Below are 14,210 nucleotides of genomic sequence, written 5' to 3'. Positions count from 1 at the left end.
ATAATGCAATAATTAGTCAGAAAGAGAGCTCAGGAATAGCATAACAACAATAAGCAATTCTAAAGAGCACGTCCCTTTTTTCTCTCTCGTTCAATCTTTGTTTTTTTACCCCCTTTTTCATGGTGTCCGATTGGTAGTTACAGTCTTGTCCCATCGCTGCAACTCCCGTACGGACTCGGGAGAGAGCCGTGCGTCCTCTGAAACACGACCCCGCCGCTTCTTGACACAATGCACGCTTAACCTGGAAGCCAGCTGCACCAATGTGTCAGAGGAAACACCTTACGACCGTGTCAGCCTGCATGTGCCCGGCCCGCCACAGCCCGATGGGACAAGGACATCCCGGCCGGCCAAACCCTCCCCTAACACGGACGACGCTGGGCCAATTGTGCTTCGCCTAATGGGTCTCCCGGTCGCGACACAGCCGGGTATCGAACCAGGATCTGTAGTGACGCAACTAGCACTGCATGCCTTAGACCGCTGCGCCACTCGGGAGGCCCTCTCGCGTTCAATCTTACTCTCTCTTTCACTCTCTTTTTGTCTCTCTCTCTCTCTCTCTCTCTCTCTCTCTCTCTCTCTCTCTCTCTCTCGCTCTCTCTCGGGGGCTAAACTCATTCCTCTAATAACCAAACCTGTATGGGAGCTGCAAAACAAGAAAAATGAGCCTCTGACAAAATTGCTGAGCATCACTGCCCCCCCACACCTCCAACACCCCTACCTTCCTCCCACGTATAAAACCTCCCCCCTTTTGCCTCTCTCTCCCCTACTCAGATTTCTCCAAAGATCCACTGCATTGCAGGTGTTGTCTATAGATGAATAATGTATGGCTAAGTAAGGGGAGAACAAGATGGTGGGTGCGTCCCTAGAGTAGCTTCCTGTGATGCGCTCTACTGTCTACGTCTGTTGGTGGAATTGGAGCGGCGGGGAGCTTTTTGGTTGGTCCGAACCGTTAGTGCCCACCACCCACCACCCACCACACACACTTAACAACAGCTCAGCAGGTTGAGTTCTCTTTGGTTTGGGCTCCATTTTAAAGGATAGGACTGTATATTTCTCAATTTAGGAGAAAAGGAGGGAGGAGAAGGAGGAGGGAGAAGAGGGGGTTAATAAGGAGAACAGTATCAGAGAATGGTTGTGTCTGAGAATGGTGGGTGTCAAATAAATGTCTAATTTACATAAGTATTCACACCCCTGAGTCAATACTTTGTAGAAGCACCTTTGGTAGCAAGTGAGTCTTTCTGGGTAAGTCTCTAAGAGCTTTCCACACCTGGATTGTGCAACATTTGCCCCATATTCTTTTCAAAATTCTTCAAGCTCTGTCCAATTGGTTGTTGATCATTGCTAGTCAACCATATGCAGGTCTTGCCATAGATTTTCACATAGATTTAAGTCAAAAGGGCAAGGATATTGGAAATGTAAATTTAGCCTACTGGATGACAACTTGTTTTTAACCAAGACAGAATAATTTTTCCTACATAACATAGTTACAGCAGATCCCCTTATTGTATGGGACACTTTTAAATGTGCCTTTAGAGGCCATGCAATTCAATACTCATCTTTAAAACAAAAACTAACTACAGATTGATAGCAATAAAAACTGTAACGTAGAGGCACAGAATAAGTTAGAGGAAAAACAGAAAGAAATGGAGGAACTTATTCAAGAAAGATCAAGTGTAATATATTATAAAAATAAAGCGAACTGGATGGAATATGGGCGAAAATGCACCCCAAAAAATGTAATGTTCAACTTAGAAATGCTACCAAAAATAATTTACAGAAACGTGTTACAAATGACAGAGTCATCCATGATTCACCAAACAATATTTTGAAAGAGGAAGCAAAGTACTTTAAGCATATGTTTTCATTTCAGTCCCCTCCATCTCTACTAACTGAAGTTAATTGTATTTTTTTTTTCATCAATTAATAGTGTAAAATTTACATAACGGGAATACAGTGTTGTGTGAAAAAGAGGGGGAAATAATATCTATTGTTGGCCAGTCTGACTAATCACCATGGCAACAGTAGTGTGAACATCCTGTAGAGTAGGAAGTATGTACACAGTCAAGCGTTGAGGAATGAGCCTGGATCCCCTCATTGATCGGGTCTAGAGACACGTTCAGAACATCCTGAGCTGTGTGTGAATAACAGAGGTTTCACCCTCTCTCTCTGTAGGTCGGTGTCTGGTCACAGGAGAAAGAGGAGATACAGGTGGGTATGCAGTTAAATATAGTACATTGTGCACATCACATATGTAGGCTTACAGTCAGGGTGACTCAGTGAATGTAACTAGGCAAATGCTTGCTTGTTACAGTGAACATACAGTGCCTTCAGAAAGTATTCATACCCCTTGACACATTCCACATTTTGTTGTGTTACAGCCTGAATTCAAAATGGATACATAAACAAAATGTTCACCCATCTACACACAAAACCCCATAATGACAAAGTGAAAACATGTTTTATTTTTGCTAATTTATTGAAAATGAAAAACAGAAATATCTCATTCACATGCTTTGACAGGTAGCTTAGTGGTTAAGAGCGTTGTGCCAGTAACCGAAAGGTCGCTGGTTCTAATCCCCGAGCCGACTAGGTGAAAAATCTGTCGATGTGCCCTTGAGCAAGGCACTTAACCCGAATTGCTCCTGTAAGTTGCTCTGGATAAGAGCGTCTGCTAAATGACTAAAATGTCAAATGTAAGTTGAGCTCAGGTGCATCCAATTTCTTTTGATCATCCTTGAGATGTCACTACAACTTCATGATTTAGGAAGAAACACACCTGTCTATTTATATAAGGTCCCACAGTTGACAGTGCATCTCAGAGCTGAAACTATACCATGGAACTGTCCGTAGATAGCCGAGATAGAATTGTGATGAGGCATATATCTGGTTATAAAACAATTTCTAGTGTTGAACATTTCCAAGAGCACAGTGGTCTCCATCATTGGGAAATGGAAAAAACTATTAGAGAGCTGGCCGTCCAACCAAATTGAGCAACTGGTCAAGAAGGACCTTGGTCAAGGAGGTGACCAAAGAACACAATGACCACTCTGACAGAATTACAGAGTTCCTTGACTGAGATGGGAGAACCTGCCAGAATGACATTCTCTACAGCACTTCATTAATCTGGTTTTTATGGGAGCGTGACCAGATGGAAGCCACTCCTGAGAAAAAGGCACATGACAGCACACCTGGAGTTTGCAAAAAGGCATGTGAAAGACTGAGATCATAAGGCAAAAGATTATGTGGTCTGATGATACAAAAATGTAACTCTTTGGCCTGAATGCAAAGCGCAATATCTGGAGAAAACCAGACACAGCTCATCACCCGTCTAACACCATCCCTACCGTGAAGCATGGTGGTGGCAGGCAGCATCATGCTATGGGGATGCTTTTCAGAGGCAGGGACTGGAAGACTGGTAAGGATGGAGGGAGCAATGAATGGAGCCAAATACAGGCAAATCCTTGATGACAAAAGGAGAGCTTCACACTCTAGGAGCTCAGATGCAATAATTTAATAACCAACGTTTCGACAGACAAGCTGGTTATTAGGTTATTAATTGATTGCATCTGAGCTCCTAGAGTGTGAAGCTCTCCTTTTCTTTTTCAAGTGTTCTACTCTGCTAGCCAGCACCTCTCCTAAATAGGTGTTTGTTTATTTCTTTAGCCTCCAAATCCTTGATGAGAAGATTGCTCTTCACCGCCACTCCCCATCTAATTTAACAGAGCTTGAGAAAATCTGCAAGGAAGAATAGGAGAAAATCCCCAAATCCAGATGTGCAAAGCTGATACAGACATACCCAAGATGACTCAAAGCTGTAATCACCGCCAAAGGTGCTTCTACAAAGTATTGCCTCAGGGGTGTGAATACTTATGTAAATTAGATATTTCTGTTTTTCATTTTCAATACATTTGCAAAAATGTCTAAAAACACGTTTTCACTTTTTCATTATGGGGTATTGTGTGTAGATGGGTGAGAAAAAAATCGATTTAATCAATTTTGAATTCAGGCTGTAACACAACAAAATGTGGAAAAAGTCAAGGGGTATGAATACTTTCTGAAAAGTACCCTTTTACCTGTTTAAAGGAGATACACCAACCTGTTTCCCTTTTCAGATCGGGTAGCCCAAAGAGCAAACCGAAAGACAAGAACAAAACCAGAAAGAGGTAAGGATCCCTCTTTTTTTTTAAATAATCCAACCTACAATAATGGACTGACTGAACCGGGAAGATGTTAGATGTTCCGTAGACTTAACCACTTACACTCGTGGAAATATATATAGGGCCAAATTGAAATGTTTCTAACAGAAGAACTACAAAAAGCATATGCATGAACATGGTTAAGACAACACTTTGGAGATTACGGGGAAATTATCAGACCAAAAGGTGAGGACACAACTGTTCACCTGAAACAAGACTGAATCCAAACATTACACTGGTGATTTGATGTGCATTTCACATTTACTGTACTTTTGACAAAATTTTGTCTATAACGAAATGTGAAAATATTCTGGATACATTCAGTAACATAATAAGAATATTCAATGAAATGTTGAAGTAGGTGCAATGTAATACAAAACTATGACAAGGGTTTGAGTGAGAGGTCTAACTGGAGTCTCTGTGGACAAACACCTCTCCAAACTGTGTCTGTTACTTGAACTCTGTGAAGCATTTATTTGGGCTGCAATTTCTGAGGCTGGTAACTCTAATGAACTTATCGTCTGCAGCAGAGGTAACTCTGGGTCTTCCATTCCTGTGGCGGTCCTCATGAGAGCCAGTTTCATCATAGCGCTTGATGGTTTTTGTGACTGCACTTGAAGAAACGTTCAAAGTTCTTGAAATGTTCCGCATTGACTGACCTTCATGTCTTAAAGTAATGATGGACTGTAGTTTCTCTTTGCTTATTTGAGCTGTTCTTGCCATAAATGGACTTGTTTTTTTACCAAATAGGGCTATCTTCTGTATACCACCCCTACCTTGTCACAACACAACTGATTGGCTCAAACGCATTAAGAAGGAAAGAAATTCCACAAATTAACTTTTAAGAAGGCACACCTTTTAATTGAAATGCATTCCAGGTGACTACCTCATGAAGCTGGTTGAGAGAATGCCAAGAGTGTGCAAAGCTGTCATCAAGGCAAAGGGTGGCTACTTTGAAGAATCTCAAAGTCATGGTACAACACAAATAAAACTTCATGTTACAGGAGGGGCTCGCAGTTCCGGAGCGACCCACTAGGTGTCATCCTCCGACAACCTTAGGCACCTCCTCACTCACAGTCTGGACTAATCATTATCCTATTGGTGTCACCTGTGTCTACCTGTTCACCTGTGTATTTATGCCCTCACTTCCCTGTGTTCCCTTGCTCAGTTTTCTCTGCTAGTTTCTCTATGTCCAGCAGTACTACGCAGTGTCTGATCGGAGACCTATGAACAGGTACTTGAGAAGTATTCTCCCTGTTTCATTATTTGTTTCAGTCTTAGGTAGTATTTCGTATTTTGGCTGTCAGCCGGTTTTCAGAGACTTATTTGCTCCGCCTTTCTTTTATCGTGATAAATCTGTTATTTTGTATTCTGGCTTCGGGACCACCAGTAAAGATCCTTGTTTCACCATCTCTGCCTACTGCCTACTGTATATCCTGCACCGCACCTGGGTCACACCTGACACCAACCCTTACAGAAACTGAGCCACTATGGACCCAGCGGAGGCAGCACAGTATCGGAGCGCATTGGCAACACAGGGAGCTATGCTGAACCAACACGCCCGCAGCCTGCAGCAGATCACCAAGAATCTCCGCCAGCTGACGATCGCCGTGCAGAGCCGGGTGGACACCCGACCAGCCCCGGCAGCCGGTGGAGCGGAAGCCAGTGGCGTCTCCAGTCTCGCCTGCAACATCGCGGGAACCCGGCCTACCACCTCCGGAGAGTTATGACGGACATCCAGAGGGCTGCAGGGAATTCCTCACCCAGTGTTCCCTGGTATTCAGCCTACAACCCTCCTCCTTCCCGACGGAGCAGGGCCAGGTGGCCTACATCATCACTCTGTTGATGGATCGGGCCCTTTCCTGGGCTACCGCGGAGTGGGAGAGCCAAACTCCGCCGTGCTCTGACTCCTACCAATTCACCTGGGAGCTACGCAAGGTGTTCCACACCTCTCGGGTGGTGTCGGGGCACGAGGCCGGGAGACGGCTCACGGCCTGTCGGCAGGGTGACCGTTCGGTGGCGGACTACTCCGTGGGGTTCCGGACCCGGGCTCGAGAGGCAGGATGGGAGGAGGCCGCCCAGGTCGTCCTTTACGCACAGGGGCTATCGGAGGGAATGAAGGACGAACTCTCCTTCAGGGAGCTGCCTGAGCGACTGGACGGCCTCGTCGAGCTCTCGGTGCGGGTAGACAATCTGCATCGTGAGAGAATGCATGAGAGAGGGATGACGCAAGGCACATCTCTGCGTCCCCCTATCAACCCGGAGGCTTTCTGCCGATTCAGGGAGGAGACGCCTCAGGAGGAGGCTATGCAGCTGGGTGCGGCGTGCTGGTCCCGGATGGAGAGGCAGAGGCGTCTGCCCCAAGGACGTTGCCGGTACTGCGGCCACGCAGGTCACCACTGCGACTCATGCCCGGAGAAGCCGGGGAAATGGGAGGGCTTGCTAGTATCTGGAGAGGTGCTAGTGAGCTGGAACCGAAACCCCAACTCCAGAGACGCCCTGACTTTTCTCCCATCAGGGTTCAGTGGGCCCGCGCTGCGCGTTGGGCGCATGCACTGGTGGATTCTGGGGCCGCGGGAAACCTGATGGACGCGGGGCTGGCCCAAGGGTGGAGCGTTCCGTTACTCTCCCTCTCCGAGCCGGTTCCGGTCATGGGCCTGGACGGCCGACCGTTAGGGTCGGGCTTCATCACCCGGCACACTGTCCCTGTGCGTGTCTGGGTGGCGGGGGGGCTATGGGAGGATATCCAGTTTTTCATTGTGGACTCTCCGGAGTGTCCCCCCGTCCTCGGGCACCCCTGGCTGGTCGCCCACAAACCCCGGATAGACTGGTCCACGGGGATGGCTCATCCTGGAGGGAGGCTCCGCCCCCATCCTGTTCCGGGTCTCCACTGACCACTCATCAGCCTAAACCACCATCCCAGACCACCTACCAGTCCTCACCTCTTCCCCAGGTCCCGCACTCCGAACATCCTAATATTCTCAAAGGATATGAGTGAACACCTGCAGCACGTTCGACAGGTCCTCCAACGCCTTCTCCGTCACCAGCTCTACGTCAAAGCGGAGAAGTGCGTGTTCCACACAGAGACAGTCTCCTTCCTGGGGTTCATCGTCACCCAGGGGGACCTGCGGATGGACCCAGCCAAGGTCAGTGCGATACTGGATTGGCCCCAGCCCTCATCCCTCAAGCAACTACAGCGGTTTTTAGGGTTCGCTAATTTTTATAGCCGATTTATTAGCAATTTTAGCTCCCTAGCCGCTCCCCTGACAGCCCTCACCCAGACGAGTGTGCGCTCCTTCGCCTGGACCCCGGAAGCGGGGAACGCATTTAATGCGCTTCAGACAATCCTGTCCCAGCGGTTCCTCACGGACGGTAAGACTCACCCCTGCGCGTTTTTCTCCCGTCAGCTGTCCCCGGCGGAGCGGAATTATGACGTGGGGAACCGTGAGTTGCTAGCGATCAAGCTCGCCCTGGGGGAGTGGAGGCATTGGCTAGAGGGGGCCGCCCATCCATTCATCGTATGGACGGACCATAAGAACTTAGCCTACATTCAGGGGGCCAAGAGGCTCAATTCGCGCCAGGCCAGGTGGGCGTTGTTCTTCACCAGGTTCCAGGGGTGCCCGGTGTGCGCGAGCACGAAGAGTTCACGTCAGCCCGCGGCAGGGCAGCTCCAACCACCAGTAAAGATCCTTGTTTCACCATCTCTGCCTACTGCCTACTGTATATCCTGCACCGCACCTTGGTCACACCTCACACCAACCCTTACAACTTCACAAATCACACAGAAAAAACTGTTACATTCCTCCACAAATAAGTCCCCAATCAATACTTTAAATTGCCCGAACGGCACCAGAACATCATGAAATGTATTTAGAATTTTGTTTCAGCAATACGGTGCATTAAAACTAAAAGCAGATTTACCTAGCTCGGTGGAGACCCTCGGAAACATTCTTACGAGAGTTTAAAAACAGGAATTTCGTTTTGTCCGTATTAAGCACAAGTCAGCAAGGGATTCCTGCATAGGTATCAAATCTGCCTGTAGTTTTGGCACAGCCAGATCAACAGTCCAGGCAATAGCATACATAATAGTATCATCCGCATATAGATGAAGTTTACAAATTTTAACAGGTTGACAAATGGTGTTTATATAAGTAGTGAAGAGAACAGGTCACAAAAAATCGACCCCTGTGGTACATCTTTATGTACTTCAACAAATTCAGACTTAACCCCGTCAATCAAGATGGCCTGAGTTCTGTCACTAAGATAATCATGAAACCATGAACAGGCGTCAGAGCTCAGGCCTATCGAGGACAACTTATTCAATAAAATAGCACGATCAACCGTATCAAAAGCTTTTGACAGGTCCTCAAACAAAGCAGCACATTTCATTTTTGTGTCTAAAGCATTGACAAGATCATTAACAACTAAAGTGAATGTTTTAATAGTGTTATGGCCAGGCCTTATGACTCAAGGAAAGAGCCTTCAACTATAAGGTGTTGTTGTTGAGTTCTCCTAGCTTTGCCCTTGAGGAACTGAAGCGAGCACCCTTGTAGTTTTTGGTTTGTAACACAGCCCTGCGTCCCCACCATCACACAATTACTGTTGTTGTTTAGGCAATCCAAAAACGTTCCATTATAAATCACAATCTGGGTCAGCTGGGCGTCATTTGAAAGCTTATTCTATTGCTAACATGGCTAGCTAAGTTATAAAAGATGATCTTACAGTGTTAGTATTTGTAATTTTGGGCATAGAATGGAGTCATCATGAGTGCATTCAAGTGCGTATTCCGTGGCAAATTCTCATCAAATAGACGCATGTCATCTTTGTAACCGTGGATCAAATGTAGCGATCAAAAAACGTTGATACCGTAATTTACATACGTTTTCAAATATGGAAATGTGAAGTGCAGGGTGTGGTTTGCTTGTATGACATCAAAGCGGTATTTATTATATAATCCTCAACGTCTCATCTTTCAGAACACATCGACTCCTCTCGATTTACAAATCAAATCACGATTTGATTTGATTTGATTTACATCCTTTCCCTCACTCAGACAACAACACATGCTCACGTTTATAAAGGCTGTCAGCTAAAACCCATACAGAGCTGTGAACCAGAGAACCTGAGATGATGTAATATATAGCATGTCAGTGTACAGCCACTGGGTTTCCAATTTGGGCGCTTATCAATGACAAAATCTGCCATTTTCAACCCGTATACTGGATGACAGGGGCTGTGTGTGGAAAGGGCTACGATGCATATTAGTATAATCAGTGTGTAACGATCCCTGCAGTCTGAGTCGGTTTCTGTCTGGGTATTAGTTTTTCTGCTCGGGATCTCCAGTTTCCCGAGGGTTCTGGAACGCTCCCTGCCTGGTTGCCGGGCAACGTTGCTAGGCGGGAGCTCTCTTGATTTCCGCACCTGCGTCCCATCAGCAATCTGCACACCTGGTCCTGATCATCACCCTTCTTAGGCTCTGTCCTAACATCCATTCCCTGCCGGATCGTTAGCCATGAACAGTATGTTTGTCCGTGTATCAGCCTTGGAACTTCTAGCGTTAGTTTTGTTGTTTTGCACCTTTTTGACTTGCTGTATACTTACCTCCGTTTTGTTCTATCTGCAGTCACTCACCCGGAACCTTCACCCAACCTCTGCCTGATGGTCGGCGGCTGCCGAGCCATTACTGGACCTACCACTGCACCCTCAACAACCCATCCATGCCACCCGCTCTGTTCCCTGGATTATTCAGCCTCACTCGTGGATCTATTAAATAAACACTCACCTTTGTTTCAATTTACCTTTTCCTGGTCTGCTTCTGGGTTCTGGCTTAGTAAACCGTGACAGAACGATCCGGCCAGTAATGAACCCAGCGGACCTGGACTCTGTTCGCCATGCCATTACCCATCAGGAGAAGATGTTGGGCCATCATAGCACGGAGCTACAGGAGATCGCGTTGGCAGTTCGGAACCTTTCTACCGGTCTGACGGAGGTCCAGAACCAGCGCAAGTTTCCGGTGGAGGATCCACTACCGGTTTCACCCATCTCGCCTGCCGCTTCTGGAGCTGTGTCCTTCCGTGAGCCCAAGGTTCCGACGCCGGATAAATATGAGGGGGAGCTGGGAAGATGCCGTTCTTTCCTTATGCAGTGTGGGTTAGTGTTCGATCTACAGCCCTACTCTTATGCCACAGACAAGGCTAGGATAGCCTTTGTGATTGAGTTGCTGCGTGTTCGAGCGCTGGAGTGGGCTTCAGCCGTTTGGGAACGACAAGACCCCTGCATGGCTTCATACCAGGGGTTCACGGCCGAGATGAGGAAGCTCTTCGACCATTCCGTCCGAGGGAGGGACGCAGCTAGGCGCCTGTTTTCGCTTCACCAAGGAACTGCAGCGTGGCCGACTTCGTGATCGAGTTCAAGACGTTGGCTGTGGAGAGTGGGTGGAATGAGGAGTCTCTGCAAGCGGCCTTTACCAGGGTCTGTCGGAGCAGCTCAAGGATGAGTTGATCTCCTATCCGGAGCCTAGTGACCTGGACAGCTTGGTAGCCTTGTCTATTCGGGTGGATAATCGAGTCCGAGAGCGAAGGAGGGAGAAGCAATGGGTTCCGTCCAATCGATCAGCTTCTCAGGTTCCAGTCGGGTCGGGGATTGGACCAGAATACGTCGATCATCGTCCACCACACAGGATTAGTGGAGAGGTCCTGTCTCCCGATTCTGAACCAATGCAAGTAGGGCGGCACGGGTTAACCAAGGAGGAACGCCAACTCAGACGTAGGACTAACTGTTGCCTCTACTGTGGTGGTTCGGGACATTACCTCGCCACCTGTTCCCGGCGGTCGTCAAACTGCGCGGCTCGCTAAAGTTGGGAGGACTTTTAGCGAGCCAGTTTCGACCTCTCAATACCTCTGTCAGACCCCGTTTCCCGGCTACCCTTATGAACAGGAATCAGAGCTTAGCGATTAACGCTTTTATCGATTCAGGTGCCGATGGAAGCTTTCTTGATGCCGAGTTGGTGGAACAGCTGGGTCTTTCCAAGGAGCAATTGCCGGAAGCCATTGAAGCGACCACTCTGAACGGCAGTAGTCTGGCACGTATCACGATGAGGACTGAACCGGTTAAGATGCTGTTGTCGGGGAATCATTCGGAGATGATTTCATTCTTCATTCTGCCGTCTTCCCATGTTCCTCTGGTCCTTGGATACCCCTGGCTGAAGGAACACAATCCCACGTTCGATTGGGTGACGGGCAAGGTAACGAGTTGGAGCCTTGATTGTCATGCTAACTGTCTCAAGACTGCCTGTCCCCATTCGGTTCCCAGTCAGGTGATTGAGGCTAAACCCCCAGATTTGTCCCTGGTTCCCGAGACATATCACGATTTGGGGGAAGTGTTCAGTAAGCAGAAGGCTCTGTCACTCCCTCCCCACCGACCATATGATTGTGCCATCAACCTGTTCCCTGGAGCTGTCTACCCCAAGGGAAGGTTATACAGTATCTCCCGACCTGAACGTGAGGCTTTGGAGACCTACATCAAGGAGTCCCTAGCTGCTGGTCTCGTTCGTCCCTCGTCATCACCCCTGGGGGCAGGATTCTTCTTTGTGGGTAAGAAGGATGGCTCTCTTCGACCGTGTATTGATTATCGGGGGTTGAATGACATCACGGTCAAGAACAAGTATCCCCTGCCCTTGATGAGTTCTGCCTTCGACTCCTTACAGGGTGCTACGGTGTTCACCAAGCTAGACCTACGCAATGCGTATCACATGGTCCGGATCAGAGAGGGGGACGAGTGGTTGACGGGTTTCAATACACCGATGGGTCACTTCGAGTATCAGGTGATGCCGTTTGGACTGACCAATGCTCCAGCGGTATTCCAGAGTATGGTGAACGACGTCCTGAGAGATATGATCGGTCTCTTTGTGTTTGTTTACCTGGATGACATTCTGATCTTCTCGAAGGAACCTTCCGACCACGTCCAGCATGTCCGGCAGGTTCTGCAGCGATTGTTGGAGAATCGCCTGTTCGTGAAGGCCGAGAAGTGCGAGTTTCACGCCCACACGACATCCTTTCTCGGTTACATCATCTCCAGGGGAGAGATTAGGATGGACCAGGAGAAGGTTAGAGCGGTTCTGGAATGGGCCCAGCCCGGTACGAGATTGCAGCTCCAGAGATTTTTGGGGTTTGCGAATTTCTACCGCAGATTCATCCGGGATTACAGCCGTGTGGCCGCTCCGTTAACTGCCTTGACTTCCAGTATCAGGACCTTCAAGTGGAATCCGGAGGCGGATCGAGCGTTTCTGGATTTGAAGAGGCGATTCACCAACGCACCGATTCTCTCTCAGCCGGACACGGCCCGTCAGTTCGTCGTTGAAGTGGACGCGTCTGATGTGGGAGTTGGCGCCATCCTGTCGCAGCGATGCTCCACGGACAGTAAACTCCATCCCTGCGCCTACTACTCTCGTCGCCTTTCGCCTGCGGAGAGGAATTACGATGTGGGTAACCGGGAGCTTCTCGCGGTGAAACTTGCCTTGGAGGAGTGGCGCCACTGGTTGGAGGGGGCGGAGCAACCGTTTATTGTCTGGACTGACCACAAGAATCTTGCTTACGTGCAATCGGCTAGACGTCTCAACTCCCGTCAGGCCAGGTGGGCGTTGTTTTTCGGACGATTCAATTTTTCCCTGACGTTCCGACCTGGATCTAAGAACGGCAAGGCGGACGCCTTGTCCCGGATGTTCTCCAAGACGGAGGAGAGTGGGTCCAAGACCGAGACAATTCTCCCCCGGAACTGCGTCGTGGGAGCTGTTAGGTGGAAGATTGAGGAGGAGGTGATGGCGCCCTTCGGACGCAGCCCGGTCCCGGTAACGGTCCACCCGGTCGGTTGTTTGTGCCTGAGTCGGTTCGTCCTGCTGTCCTCAAATGGTCCCACGCCAGCAAGATGGCTTGTCACCCTGGCGTGGCTCGGACGATGGCGTTTCTTCGCAGACGCTTTTTGGTGGCCTGCCATGGCCGAGGATACTCGGGGTTATGTTGCTGCCTGTCCAGTGTGTGCGCAGAATAAGAGTACCAATCGGCCCAGCTCTGGACTACTTCACCCCCTTCCTATTCCCCGCGACCATGGTCGCATCTGGCCCTGGACTTTGTCACTGGGTTGCCCGTTTCTGAGGGAAACACGGTCGTTCTGACTATCGTGGACAGATTCAGCAAGTTCGCCCACTTTGTGCCTATTGCCAAGCTTCCTCTGCCTCGGAGACGTCCGAGATCCTGGTTAGGGAGGTTTTCAGGGTCCACGGTTTGCCCAGTGATATCGTTTCCGACCGTGGCCCTCAGTTTACCTCTGCTGTCTGGAAGTCCTTCTGTTTGGCCATTGGAGCTACAGTCAGCCTCACATCTGGTTTTCACCCCCAATCTAATGGTCAGGCGGAGAGAGCCAACCAGAAGATGGAATCCACGCTACGCTGCCTTGTCTCCTCCAACCCCACCTCCTGGGTCTCTCAGTTGCCTTGGGTTGAGTATGCCCACAATACTCTCCCCTACATCTGCCACTGGGATGTCTCCCTTCCAGTGCCTGTATGGCTACCAACCTCCCTTGTTCCCTTCTCAGGAGAAGGAGCTCTCAGTGCCCTCTGTTCAGGCCCATATTCGTCGTTGCCACCGGACCTGGCATCGGGCCAGAAAGGCACTCCTTAGAGTTTCGGACCGGTATCAGCTCCAGGCGACCGTCGCCGGATCCCCGCTCCCACCTATACCATCGGAGATAGGGTCTGGTTGGCCACACGGGATCTTCCTTTACGGACTGAGTCTAGGAAGTTGTTACCGAAGTTCATTGGTCCGTTTGTGGTGGAGAAGGTGATCAATCCGGTGGCAGTTCGACTCAAACTACCGAGGACGCTCAGAGTCCATCCCACCTTTCATGTCTCCTGCCTCAAGCCTGTTCTCCTCAGTCCTCTGTTGCCTCCTCCGCCTCCTCCTCCTCCTCCTCGGATGATCGGAGGTGGTCCTGCCTACACGGTGCGACGCATCATGGATTCCA

The 14,210-nt window shown here is 49.2% G+C and overlaps 1 protein-coding gene across 1 annotated transcript in view; it reads left to right on the top strand.

Annotated features, from left to right (window-relative positions):
• Positions 1-14,210, top strand: part of srrm3 (serine/arginine repetitive matrix 3) — an 83,903-nt gene that overhangs the window by 43,983 nt on the left and 25,710 nt on the right. Inside the window, exons 6-7 of the mRNA XM_041893463.2 lie at positions 2,170-2,205; positions 4,110-4,160. Of these exons, the coding sequence (XP_041749397.2) occupies positions 2,170-2,205; positions 4,110-4,160 (87 nt within the window). The remainder of the gene's footprint in view (positions 1-2,169; positions 2,206-4,109; positions 4,161-14,210) is intronic.

Source organism: Coregonus clupeaformis, chromosome 13, assembly GCF_020615455.1.
Source record: "Coregonus clupeaformis isolate EN_2021a chromosome 13, ASM2061545v1, whole genome shotgun sequence".
NCBI classification, from domain to species: Eukaryota; Metazoa; Chordata; class Actinopteri; order Salmoniformes; family Salmonidae; genus Coregonus; species Coregonus clupeaformis.
This window is presented reverse-complemented; position numbering and strand designations above follow the sequence as displayed.